The sequence below is a fragment of the Lutra lutra genome, chromosome 8 (assembly GCF_902655055.1).
Source record: "Lutra lutra chromosome 8, mLutLut1.2, whole genome shotgun sequence".
In the NCBI taxonomy this organism is placed as follows: Eukaryota; Metazoa; Chordata; class Mammalia; order Carnivora; family Mustelidae; genus Lutra; species Lutra lutra.
Genome location: NC_062285.1, coordinates 22,067,686 through 22,080,987, shown reverse-complemented (window position 1 = coordinate 22,080,987; position 13,302 = coordinate 22,067,686). Strand labels below are relative to the sequence as shown.

The 13,302-nt window shown below is 37.8% G+C and overlaps 1 protein-coding gene across 1 annotated transcript in view; it reads left to right on the top strand.

Moving 5' to 3' along the window:
• The window catches only part of TMEM236 (transmembrane protein 236), a 35,009-nt gene that overhangs the window by 12,201 nt on the left and 9,506 nt on the right, over window positions 1-13,302 (top strand). Inside the window, exons 2-3 of the mRNA XM_047741192.1 lie at window positions 1,285-1,357; window positions 6,012-6,153. Coding sequence (XP_047597148.1) covers window positions 1,285-1,357; window positions 6,012-6,153 — 215 coding nt within the window. The remainder of the gene's footprint in view (window positions 1-1,284; window positions 1,358-6,011; window positions 6,154-13,302) is intronic.

Here is a 13,302-nt window from a genome sequence, read left to right as displayed (position 1 = left end):
TGTACCTCTGGTTTTAGCAGGTCATACTGGGTCTGGTTGAGAGAGGGGTGTATCCTGCCCCCTAATTTATGTTTGTACCTAGAAGGCGAGATAGACAGTAGCATGGTAGTACCAAGGGGAAAACCTTAGTTATTTGAAAGAGTTCAACACTTTTTTTGTACTTAGAAACACATTATCATATAAATGTAATTTTTTAAATGTGTAATTAGTGAAATATGTATTTAAGGAAAGGAGGTATTTCATGATACAAAAGCTTTGAGTATACTTTGTCTTCCCATAAATTAATGATACTAAGTGTACATTTTAATTCTGTCATAAGATATTTTATGTATTATATGTGTATTATATCACAATAACAATTTGATTAATTGATTATTATAATGTTTAAGAAGGTGTCCAAAAACAAGTTTGAAAAATTATGTGATTTTTATATATCATATGTATGTGTATATGCACACATACATATGTGATTTTATATATATGTGATATATAAAAATTTTTATTTTTGTGTATATATATTTAAATGTGATATATGTGATACATAAAATCACATATATAAAATCACACAATATTTCATTATATATGTGATTTTTTTCAAGTAAGAAATATCTAAATGTTTTCACTTGAAGTCATTCTTGGTATACGTTCTCTAAATGTCTTTTTGAAAAATCAACTTTAGACATAGGGTATGATATAACTTAAGAAAGTCATGTTCAGGATGCCTGGGTGGCTCAGTCAGTTAAGCTGCTGCCTTTGGCTCAGGCCATGATCTCAGGCTCCTGGGATCTAGTCTCGCATCGGGCTCCTTGTTCCGCAGGGAGCCGGTTTCTCTCTCCGCCTCTGCCTGCTACTCTGCCTGCTTGTGTGTGTGCGCTCTCTCTCTCTCTCTCTCTCTGACAAATAAGTAAATAAATAAAATCTTTAAAAAAAAAAAAGTCATGTTCTTTTTTTCAGTTGGTCGCAAGAGCCAGAACTCTTGGACAAGATTCCAAATAATAATGAAAATATTGAATGTCTCTCGTCTTGTACGGAGATGCTCTTAGAAGTCCATGGTTTGCTACTTATTTGGAAATCTCTCACCCCTTTGTTCTAGAAAATATTCTGGTTTTTGCATGTATTGCCCTTTGCCATACTCAAACATTTGGGAAATGGAAATAGGGAAGCAGTATTTTCTTAGAAAAACTATAGATGAATGGAACAGGAACTGCTAAATTAGCAGAATGGAACAGGAACTGTTGATCTTGTACATTATTGCTTTTGCTTATTTTTTTTCTCCTTTGCTAGGAGACCTGTTATGATGATGTGTGTTATACTCACCACACTTCCCAGCTTCAGCTTTTCTATCGCAGTGACCGAGGTATGGGATTTTTATTTCTTCTGCTGCAAGATTTTGAGATTTTTAAAATTTCCTCTGTTACTGGAATTTGATAGAACAGTGTGCCCCAAAATTTTCTTAAAACTTTATTTTATCCAATTTTCTTCCAAGTTGCAATTATATATTTAAAGTACTAAGAACATTGTTACCTCTGTGATTGTGAAGGAAGGTCTAGCAGCCAATTAAAAAAATACCTTCTGTGTTTGTGCATGAGAAACAGGAATGTTAATTTCAAAATAATTTTTAAAAAAGCAAGGAATTTGAAAGTAGATTTGTATTTGTTTCTTTTAACTAGATGTCTTTTGAGTGTCCTCAGTTCTAAACAATATCCAAAGGGACATCCACTCACATTCTAAGACCTTTGATAATACATCTATTGGCAAAGCATTCGCACATGATATATATTTGAAAATGAACTTTATGTTTTGACTAAATGCAGCTTCAAAAGGACTCTGATAGATGAGTATCTACAGGATACTCATCAGGGATATTCCCAGGGAATATACAGGGAATATTATAGGCAGAACTCGCAGGTTGTGAGAATTTTATTGTCTAAAAAAGGTTCAAAGAAGACTGCCCTATTAACCTTATTAATTTGCACGATGCTGTGAAGTATATAATTTTCACTTCCCCAAAGTGAGTAACTTAAATTACTTTATATTCCACAGATGAAATACACTGAGTAGGTACTGGGATAGAACACTCAGGAAATTTGATGGAATCTCTGGCATTCAGTAATTATTTATTCATAGTAGAGAGAGAAATAGACAATCAGAATAGTTATGATAGGCTTTATGAGAGAAGGGAGTACTGGGTAGTGTATGATATCATTAGAAATATACGATTGTTGGACTGTGTCCTAGATGCTACATTAGGACAATATATAAATGTATTAGAATAACTTCTGAAGGCTGCACTTGATGCACATACTGTTCATCAAACAACAATATGTGTATATTTGTATCTAGATTTATCTTTTTTCCCTCTCTCCTTCCCAAAGACTTTGTAAAGCTCATGAGAGGTTTCCCAAGACCTTTAAAAATTCAGTTTACAACATTTTAAGCAACCCCATTATCATACAGTGATGGTATATTTGTAGTCTGATTGCCCTTCTTGGAACAAAAGAACATTTTTTGGCTCTTTTCTATTACATCCTTATCCACTGTTACACATTTTTTTCCTCCTTTCATTTCACTTTTCACTCAAGTATAAGACACAAACAGAAATGTGTACAAAACAATATTAGTGAAATACTACAGAGCAAAATCCTGTGTAAACACTACTCAGGTCAAAAAATAAAATTTTGCCAGCTCCCTTGTTTTTTTGCAATGACAACCTTTTCCCTCCTCCTTAAAGGTGACTTCTACCTTAACTTCTAATACCATAGGTTGGTTTGTCTGGTTTTGAATCTTTCATAAGAGAAATATAATTTTATATATATATATATATATATATATATATATACACACATACATATATATGTATATGTATATGTATATGTATATATATGTATATATATGTATGTATATATACATACATATGTATATATATATATGAAATCTATCTATCTATTTATCTACCTAATGTATGTCTGGTTTCTCTTATTCAAAAGTGTGATTCATTCGGGTTTTTGTATACAACTGTATTCCATTCATTTTCATTCCGTAGAGTAGTTCATATTATGAATATATTACAGCTTACATTTCTGCTTTCGATGCCCACCTTCAGATGTGTCTGGTTTGGGTTCTTAAAGATAACGCTGCTGGGGGCGCCTGGGTGGCTCAGTTTGGTTAAGGCCTCTGCCTTCGGCTCAGGTCATGATCTCAGGGTCCTGGGATCGAGCCCCACATCGGGCTCTGCTCAGCAGGGAGCCTGCCTCCTTCTCCTGTCTCTCTCTCTGCCTGCCTCTCTGCCTACTTGTGATCTGTCTGTCAAATAAATAAATAAATAAATAATTAAAAAAAAAGATTACGCTGCTGTGAACATCTTTGAATAGGTCTGTTGATGCACATATGCAAGAATTTCAGCTGGTAAAATGTGCAGAAGTATAATTGATGGGTCATAACATCACATAGTAAAACAATAAAAAAATAAAAAAGACAAAAAAAATTCAAATGTTCAACTAGCAGCAAGTGCCAGGTTTCCAAAGAGATTCTACTAATTTAGACTTAGCCCTGGTGGAGAACGAGCATACCTGTTGCTCCACAGCCTCGCTAGCCTTACCTCGTTAAGTCTTCTAGCCATCCCAGTGTGTATATTCTTGAATCTCATTACCGTTTTATGTTGCATTTCATCAATAATGAAACTGAGCATTTTCTTTTCTTTTTTTTTTTAATTTTATTTATGTATTTGACAGAGAGAGAGATCACAAGTAGGCAGAGAGGCAGGCAGAGAGAGAGAGGGAGAAGCAGGCTCTCTGCTGAGCACAGAGCCCCACGGGGGGGTCGATCCCAGGACCCTGAGATCATCACTTGAGCTGAAGGCAGAGGCTTAACCCACTGAGCCACCCAGGTGCCCCGAAACTGAGTATTTTCTTATCTTGCCAATTTTTCCCCCTATTGTGTTACTTATCTTTTTGGAATTGACTCAGAAGTTACTTATATATTCAGATTTCAAGCCCTTTGTTGATTATATGTATTGCAAATATATTCACACTTTGTGACTTAATACTTGTTATGCCATTTTTGGACGAAGAGTTCCTCATTTAAAAACGGTGCAATTTGTCGGTTTCTTTTTTTCGTGGATAGTAATTTTGGTAGCTTGAAAAGATTTTGTCATACTGTGAATCTGAATCTCAAAGACCTGAAGATATCCTCCGATATTATATTTTGGAGCCTGTATTGTTTTACATTCTCTTTTATTTTTTTTAAAGATTTTATTTATTTATTTGACAAAGAGAGATCACAAGTAGACAGAGAGGCAGGCAGAGAGAGAGAGAAAGGGAAGCAGGCTCCCTGCTGAGCAGAGAGCCCGATGCGGGACTCGAACCCAGGACCCTGAGATCATGACCTGAGCCGAAGGCAGCGGCTTAACCCACTGAGCCACCCAGGCACCCTACATTCTCTTTTAGATTCACAATCCATTTGAAACTAATTTTTGTATATGTTGTGAGATAGGGAGTGCATTTTTCCCCCAATTAATGTCTAATGGACTGAGCACTATTTATAAAAAATCCTGTCTTTCCATGTTTCTCTGCAGTGCTACTTTTACAAATCAAGTGTATATATGTACATGTCTATTTCAAGTCTTCTGTTTTGTCCACTGTCTGCTTTTATATACCTCTGCCCACACTACATCGATACAATTCTTCTAGGTTTATAATAGCTCTTTATACCCCAAAGAGTAAATCTTTATAACTTTTTCATCTAAATGTCTTGCCTTCTGTATTTCTATATGGATTTTAGAGTCTACTTGTCATTTTCTGCAAAGTCTTTGAATTTTGGTTGAGGTTGCATTGAATGGTATCATTTTTTAAAATCTCATTTTCCCTTTATTGGTATTTAGAAATAATTTATCCACTTCAGGGAGCTTTTCCCATGTACAATTATGTAGTCTATGAATAAAGATATAGATTTCTTTTCTTTCCGACACTTACTGTGTTTATTTCATTCTCCTGCCTCATTACACCGGCTAGGACCTCTAGTACAATGTTGAATAGAACTGGTCATGGCGGCACCTTGGTCTTCTTCCTGATCTCAGAGGGAAAACTCTCAACTTATCACCACTAATATGATGTTTGCCATAGTCTTTTTTTTTTTCTTTTTTTTTTTTTTTGTATATACCTTAATCAGATGAAAGAAGTGTCCCAAAACCTGGTTGGGTTAACCTGGGCTCTCCCTTCTTAGAAGACCCTGAACTCCATCCAATATCTGTCCCCCTCATTCTTCAACCTAAGGACTCCCAAAGGCTCTGCTTCGCAGTAGAGAGGGAAGAAATTGCCCATCCCACCGTTACCAGGAGCCTGCTGTAGTATTTTCGCACGTGTTTACCAACCTCAATCTTGAGCTGAAAGCTCTCCCACTGATAAGAATCTTTGTTACATCTTTACAAGTTGTTCAAAAGTTTATGGGGTGCTGAGAGACTATGGACTCCCAGAAACAAACAGGAGAGTTTTTAGAAGGGAGGGGAGTGGGGGATGGGTGAGCCTGGTGATGGGTATTAAGGAGGGCATGGATTGCATGAAGCACTGGGTGTTATATGCAAACAATGAATCTTGGAACACTACATCAAAAACTAATGATGTGGGGCGCCTGGGTGGCTCAGTTGGTTAAGCAACTGCCTTTGGCTCAGGTCATGATCCTGGAGTCCTGGGATTGAGTCCCACATCTGGCTCCCTGCTCAGCAGGGAGTCTGCTTCTCCCTCTGACCTCTCCCCTCTCATGCTCTCTCTCTCAAATAAATAAGTAACATCTTAAAAAAAAAAAAAAAAAAAAAACTAATGATGTACTATATGGTGACTAACATAATGCAATTTTTAAAAAAAGCTTACCGGGTTGAATACCTGAAAAGGTGGAAATTAAGCTTCTAATATTTTAGTAAATGTCTTTATAACTTAGTGCTGCTTTCAGACTATTAAAAGAATTTTAAACAAAGAAAGCACAAAATGTAATCCTTCTAAATGGTTTTCTGAAAACAGGTTCAAAAAAATAGTAATGGTTCGACGGATGGCTTTCCTGAGAAGTTACCTGACCTGCCAGTTTCTCTGGTTCTGACTTCCTTGGTTGTGGTTGATATTATTGAAAAACTCAGGATATATCCTCTTACAGGACGGCTAAAGAGTAAGTATTCTTTTAAATATAAATATTTTTAAAAGTTTGACAGATTGGGGCACCTGGGTGGCTCAGCGGATTAAGCCTCTGCCTTCAGCTCAGGTCATGATCTCAGGGTTCTGGGATCAAGCCCTGCATCTGGCTCTCTGCTCAGCAGAGAGCCTGCTTTCCCCCTTTCTGTCTGCCTACTTGTGATCACTCCCTCTCTGTCAAATAAATAAATAAATAAAATCTTTAAAAAAGTTTGACAGATTGTTCACCTTTCTGTCCCTCTGTTATTTGCTGACATGTTTAATGATACTCTTTCTTACAGTTAATATTATAGTTAGAAGATCAGAAATTAAGATATCTAAATATAATTATTTTAAAACCTACTTTGATTCCTAGACAGTTTTTCCTCTTTGTATTTTGGTAGTACTGATAAATGAATAAACTTACCAAATATTTAATACCAAAAGCTATCATGTTTACTCTAGCAAGAAAATTTTCTAAGTAAATTGCTATAGATTTGTATTTTTTGGAAACTCTCTTAAAACCTTAAGTTTCGATAAATAAATAGTTTAGTTTTGGATACCTTTGATACAGAAATTAATGGGATTGTTGCAGTTATATCCTAGAGAATTATGTGTTTTTAATTGTGGATTGTCAAAAAGCTAAAGATCACACTAACAAAACCAAGATACGCCACAAATATTCCTCCAAAGGGATCAGTCAAAACTAAATTTAGGTTGGCCTTAAAAAAAAAAAAAAGATATTTTGCTAATTGAATATTGTGTTTGGTCTTAAATTTTCTCAACTTTCATTTAATTTCATGTCATAGTATTTGTGTTTAATTTATAATAAGTGTATGCTATTGTTCTTGCACAGCTAAGATTTTATATTTGAGATGGGTAGATTTTTGTCTAATTACTTCCTGGTGGGGTGGAGGGGTTAAATTGAGTGAGTCACTAGGAGAATGCTGAAGAGCATTCAAGTAGGGATGACTACTACAGCCAGGAAGGAAAAGACGAAAGAATCATTTATGGACCATGAGCCTCCACTCTTCCAGTCACTCTTACTCCTCAAATTGAAAAATAAAACTGAGTTGGGAGGCCACCAGGAAATCTGAGACTCTGAGCTTCATGTTTTGCACTCTGTCCTCAAGTGGGAGATGACAGTCATTATGTTTAACATAATGCAGGGGACAAAGTACATGAGATGATAGCCAGTGGCCATCTTTTGAGGGAAGAGTATCCTTGAGTTACATCTGCCCTCCAGAGTCAGGTATCTTTGTCTCAGACCGAGGAGATTTGGGAATTGCCACGTCCTTTGCTACTTGCCAAGACTCTTTCCTGATGCAAACCTATTTTGAAGTTGGATTGTTTTTAATAACACTGTACCTTCCATGTATGGGGACATTCTGTTTAAGTTTTTAGTGAAAGTTCTCTTTCTAAAAAATGTACATGTATGTTTTGGGGAATGAGTTATCGGCATCTTATATTTTAAGTGATGAGTTGGATTATCAAAGGGGAATTTTCCCCATATCCAGCAATGACAATGATACTGAGAATTGAAATTAGAAAAGCCCAAAGAAGTCAGTCTTGGAGACAAGACTGGAGAACATCTTGTACAACTGTACAAAAACCTTCTTCTTGAGCTCTTCTCTGCCCAAACTTGGGAAGGTTAATGTCTGGTTTAATAGCTCTACCATTTAATGAAGTCATGCTTTAAGAAAACTAGCATTCACTCAAAATACCTTTGCAAATATTAATATATGTTAATTTAATTTTTTGCAAGCTTTTGAACATGCATACTAATAAAATGGATTATGTGAATTCTGAATTTATGGTGTAAATTCTCTGGAATTTAATACATAAATTCATAAACATGTAGGTTGTAATGCATAAATTTGAACATAAGCCAGTATGCTAAAAATATGCTGTCATTGCATGTGGTAATTCAGCATCCAAGAGATAGAGAAGGAGTGGGTGATGAATAAGCTTAAGAAATATTTGGCTTCCTTTAGAAAATGTTGAGAAATGGAATATATTCTGTTCTGTGCTCTATCCAGAGTTTGAAATGCCTGCCCATCTATCAGCTTGTAGCAGTTATGACCTTATATTTGATGAAACTAAGGTAATCTATAGTGCTTGGGTTTCTGGACACTTTCGTGCCATCTCAACCATCTCAATTCTAAGCTAGCAAAGCTTGATCCTTGTGTAGCTTTTCCTCTCCTATAATTTTTTTTAAAGATTTTATTTATTTATTTGTCAGAGAGAGAGAGGGGGAGAGAGCAAGCACAGGCAGACAGAATGGCAGGCAGAGGCAGAGGGAGAAGCAGGCTCCCTGATGAGCAAGGAGCCCGATGTGGGACTCGATCCCAGGACGCTGGGACCATGACCTGAGCCGAAGGCAGCTGCTTAACCAACTGAGCCACCCAGGCGTCCCTCTCCTATAATTTTAAATAAAAGTTCTTCTATATAAAAAATACACTTATGCTTAAAGCAGTCTTCACTGGACCAGGGAATCCTTTCTGCTAACTTTCCATTATCCGCTGAAATATCTCAACCTCATGCGGTCACCATGTCATAACAGCCAAGCACATCATCTCACATATCCTGAACCTCACACAGGAATATTTTCTGACACACATATCTCCGAGACACAGCCATCTCACAGATGTATGTCGTACCTAATAATGTCACATCCCCATCATGAGAACAAGTAATAATAGGAACACAATATATAGACTAAATGTCCCCAGCTCTTACTAGTATGTGGGTATAGCTGAGCACACTTTGATATTTCTCTTTGAATTTTGCTAGCTCAGTCCCAACCAGTGAATGACGGGACCCCCATCCCTCTCCCTCTTCCATGTTGTTCCCTCTCTCATTTTTTAAGCCAGTCCCAACTTGAGTCTTCTGTGATCTCATTTCTTGGTCCAGACTGCTAAATATTCCATTGCTCCAGCTTTTTCTTTTTTTTTTTTTTTTTCAGTCATTGTTCTCATGCACAAGAAAACCTGGCATGCTATTTTCCCACCACTCTTGATTGACTCTGCTCGAAATGCTTGTACTGTTGTTACTTGCCTCTGGGATATTGCTTGATGTTCTTCTGGTGCTTTAGACTGCCTTTCTTCTGACAGTTGGAATACTGACTTCACTTCACCGAGATCTACTTGTTTAGAGAGATCCCAAGGAGAGCAATAGATTTTCATTTGGGAACACAAGCCTTTTTGCCCAGAATGTCTATGTACCAACAGATTGGCTGGGATTCAACAAGTTCAAATGATGGCCATTCCACTCCACTGGAAATCACCATTTCTCCTCCTATCACTAGATCTTGTTGTTGATTCTGATAGAGCCAGACTCCTTCTCTTGAGGTAGTCCCCCCTCTCCCCTACCATCAAGGGATCTCAGAGTTTCTCCTTACATTAGTTGTACTTATATTGTCTGAATCCCAAATCATGGCCACCATTAGATTCCTCCTGCCCCATGTAGATTTCTTAACCTCCATAAAAACCAGTGAGGCAACCAGATCCACAAAGAAGTCCATGGTTAGGAGGCAAATTTTCAGTTCTACCTACAAGGACTCACTTAAATACCTTAAGCCTAGCTCAGGTACCACATTGCAAGTGATATAGTAGAGTATAATAGTTAAAGTACTGTGGGGTGACATATGAAGTAATACTTTGTTTAATCTAGGGTGTTGGAGGTCAAAAAAAATCCAAAGAGAATATCTGGGATTTGTAGGAGTTTAGGCAGGTATGGTGAAGCAAGCTTTCTACATGGAAGGAAGATTGGGCCTCAAGGAATCCAAGTATACATGTAATTAATGGGCAAAAGTAACCATTTGGATTTCATACTATGAATGGAAAAACCTATTGCTGGAATGGAAGTTGCCTTCTTAAAACGAACTTTTGTCTGTTTCTCAACTAGTGAATGGGGAAGCCTACCAAGTTGCTTTGTAGGGGGGATGTAGGCAGAAGGGGGAGGCTTAACTGGCATTACTGGTTGCTGCAATTCCTACTTGAACCAAATCAATACAACATTTGCTGTTTAGGAGTTGATATTTTATGTAAGATTTTATTTGGGGAGAAAAAAACCCAGATTCTTCTGCTGTCTCGAAACTAACCCAGGACCCCATTTAGAATCACAGCCTGTGGCTTTCTCTAAGGTAGTAGCATAACTCGAGTGTCCAATTCTGTACCTCTCCAGCCCATGGCTTCCTGGGACTCATGACCCTTCACCACCAAAGGACAAAGTGTATCCTCATCTGAGCTGTTGCTCTGGGCTGTGGTACAACACAGTACAACACAACACAACACACTAAAATACACTACAATACCAGGCTCATCCCAGTAGAGCACACGCAGGTTTTGAGGAATATAAACACATATAAAATCAAATACATTTTTTAACATTCCATTTTGAACTGTTTGACTTCTTTCTGTGCTGCTTTCCCAAAATCATACTCATTCATTTAAAAAGATGGTTAAATAAACATAAGCAAAAAAGAAGAAAATGGAGACCAACCACGATCCTGTAGACTAGAGATTTAGAACTGATAACATCTTCATGAACATGCTTCACTTAAGGAAACTTATTTTCTATCTTTTTTTTTCTGAGCAGAATGTGGTGGATATATCATCCTTATTATTATATCTCCTTCAGTACATGGTTTTTGTTGGTTGAATAATATATCCCATTATTAACAAACCCTGACTTATTTAACCCCTGTTTTTGGACAACTAGATTCTTTTCCAGTTTTTCACTACGAAAAACACTATTGTTAGGACTCTTGTTCGGAAGTAAAAAGGGTTGCAGAAAAAAGGAGAAGGATGTGGTAAGAAAGAGCAGGGTGATGTGGTTTGAGTTGAGCAGGGGAGGCAAGCCTTGCTTGGAGTACCCATGCATGGATGGCAGAGGTGGATGGTGTCTGGGGGACCCTGCACTGTGTAGGACAGTTAGCAGCCACTTGTAGGTCACTGGCCAAGCAGTGGCTGGGGACAGAGAGAGTTAACTGCCCTGGGATGACAGCCGAGTGATACCAGGAGGATGACCACAAATTGTCCTCGGAAGACCCTGAGCATCTGCACATGCCCAGACTCCTTGGCAATGGCACTTGCCAGAGAAATGGGACTATTATGGGCTGGCTGCCCATGCAGACAAATAGAGAGGGGGTCATTCATAGGGGATTGGACAAACGGGGTGGTAAGATGGTCGGGCTGCATTAGGGATATCTGCACAGTCAGAGACGGCTTGTTAGAGGTGAGGTCAACGGGCTATTTGAGTGGAAAACATCCGAGCTCTGAAGAGGAGGTGGTTTCCACTGTCGCATCAGTGAGAGGTGCCAGGAATGACATTGGCAGTGTAAGATTTTCAAATAAATCTGCTCTCAGTGGCCCTAGTCCAGTTCCTACTGTGCAGTGTCTTGAAAATGCAGAGGCTGGGGCCAAGAGCTGCAGGACCTCAGCAGCCTAGATAATTACTCCTTTATGTTAAATGCCTAGACGTACAATTTCTTGCTCAAAGTATATGCAAGCTCTTACGGGTTTTGACAGATGTCAATCAATCAAATGGCCCCCCTCTAAAGAATGCCCTAATTTACCATCTAAACAGTAAGAAAACACCTGTTTTCCCTCAACCTTGTAACTTCGGATAATGTATTTCTTTTCATCTTTGCCAGTTTCATAGGCAAAAATATTATGTTACTGTTTTAATAATTTGCTTAAGGTAGTAGTTGTGTTGAGGATTTTTCCCATAGGTTTCTTGGCTATTTGTATTTTTAAAAAATCATATATTTCCGTCCTTGATCTGTTTTTCTGTCGATATGTCTATTCTTTTGTTGTTGTTGTTGTTGTTTTTACTACTGATCCATGAGTTCTGTAAATAGTAAGGACATTAAACTTTGCCTGTCAGAAATATACATTTCAGGGTTATTTTATTTTATTTTAACTGTACTATAGTGTTTTTGATATAGGAAATTTCTAATTTGGACATTATCTGGTCTACAGATATTTCCTTTCTGGACTCTATGATGTTATGCTTTAAAATCTTTTTTTTCACTCCAAACTGATATAAATATTTACCAATTATCTTCTCAAAAATTTTGTACATTTAAATGTTTCATGAAGAGAAGAAGTTGGAATCTCTGTAGGGTATAAACTCACTAATTTATAGGTAACCAATATCAAGAATGATAATCAGTATGTTTATTTACTTGATCTGGCAAACCTTTATTGCATTTCTTTCCATTTCTCCTGTTATGTCCTACATAAAAAAAGGACTTAATAGAGTCCTTTAAAAATGTCAATGCCAGTCATAGCAAGCCCAGATAAACTGAATCAGGATCCCTGAGGATGGGACTTGGGCATATTTAAATCTTTAAAAGCAAAACCTCATTGGATTCTGATTCGTATCTGCAATTAAGAGTAGCGGTTTTTACTTTCTGACTGCATGTTCAGATCGTCTACGAGACTTGAAATTTTTTTTTACTCCCAGACTAAGCCCTAGATCATTAAATCATAGTTTTGGTGAAGGATAGGTCCAGGCACAAGGAATTTTTTTTTTTTAAGATTTTATTTATTTATTTGACAGAAAGAGATCACAAGTAGGCAGAGAGGCAGGCAGAGAGAGAGGGGGAAGCAGGCTCCCTGTGAGCAGAGAGCCTGATGCGGGACTCGATCCCAGAACACCCAGATCATGACCTGAGCCGAAGGCAGAGGCTTAACCCGCTGAGCCACCCAGGTGCCCCGCAGGCACAAGGAATTTTTAAAGCCCCCCAGGTGACTTACACTTGTAAATGTGATTCAAGTAGATGGGCAGAAAGAATCAGGGGCCGATTGTACCTGTTAACCTCTCAATGCCTTTGTGAAATAGGAAGCAAGGTTACCTGCAGAGAGCACTGGGGACGGATGGAAGAGAGAGAATCTGTAACAGGTTGGGTAAGGTTTGGAATAATTGCTGAGGGTCAAGGACAAGGAAATGGATGGATAAGAGATGCCTAAGGTTCAGCAAAGGATACAAACCAGGAATTTGTCCTGGGACCAATCAAGATTATGAGAGCTTTCTTCAATGATACTGAGAAATCTGGGCATTGATTGTAGAAAAGATAGAACTGTAGGACTGATCCAGGTTTAGGGGTTCGCAGAATAGGAATGGAAGAAGGAAAAGGATC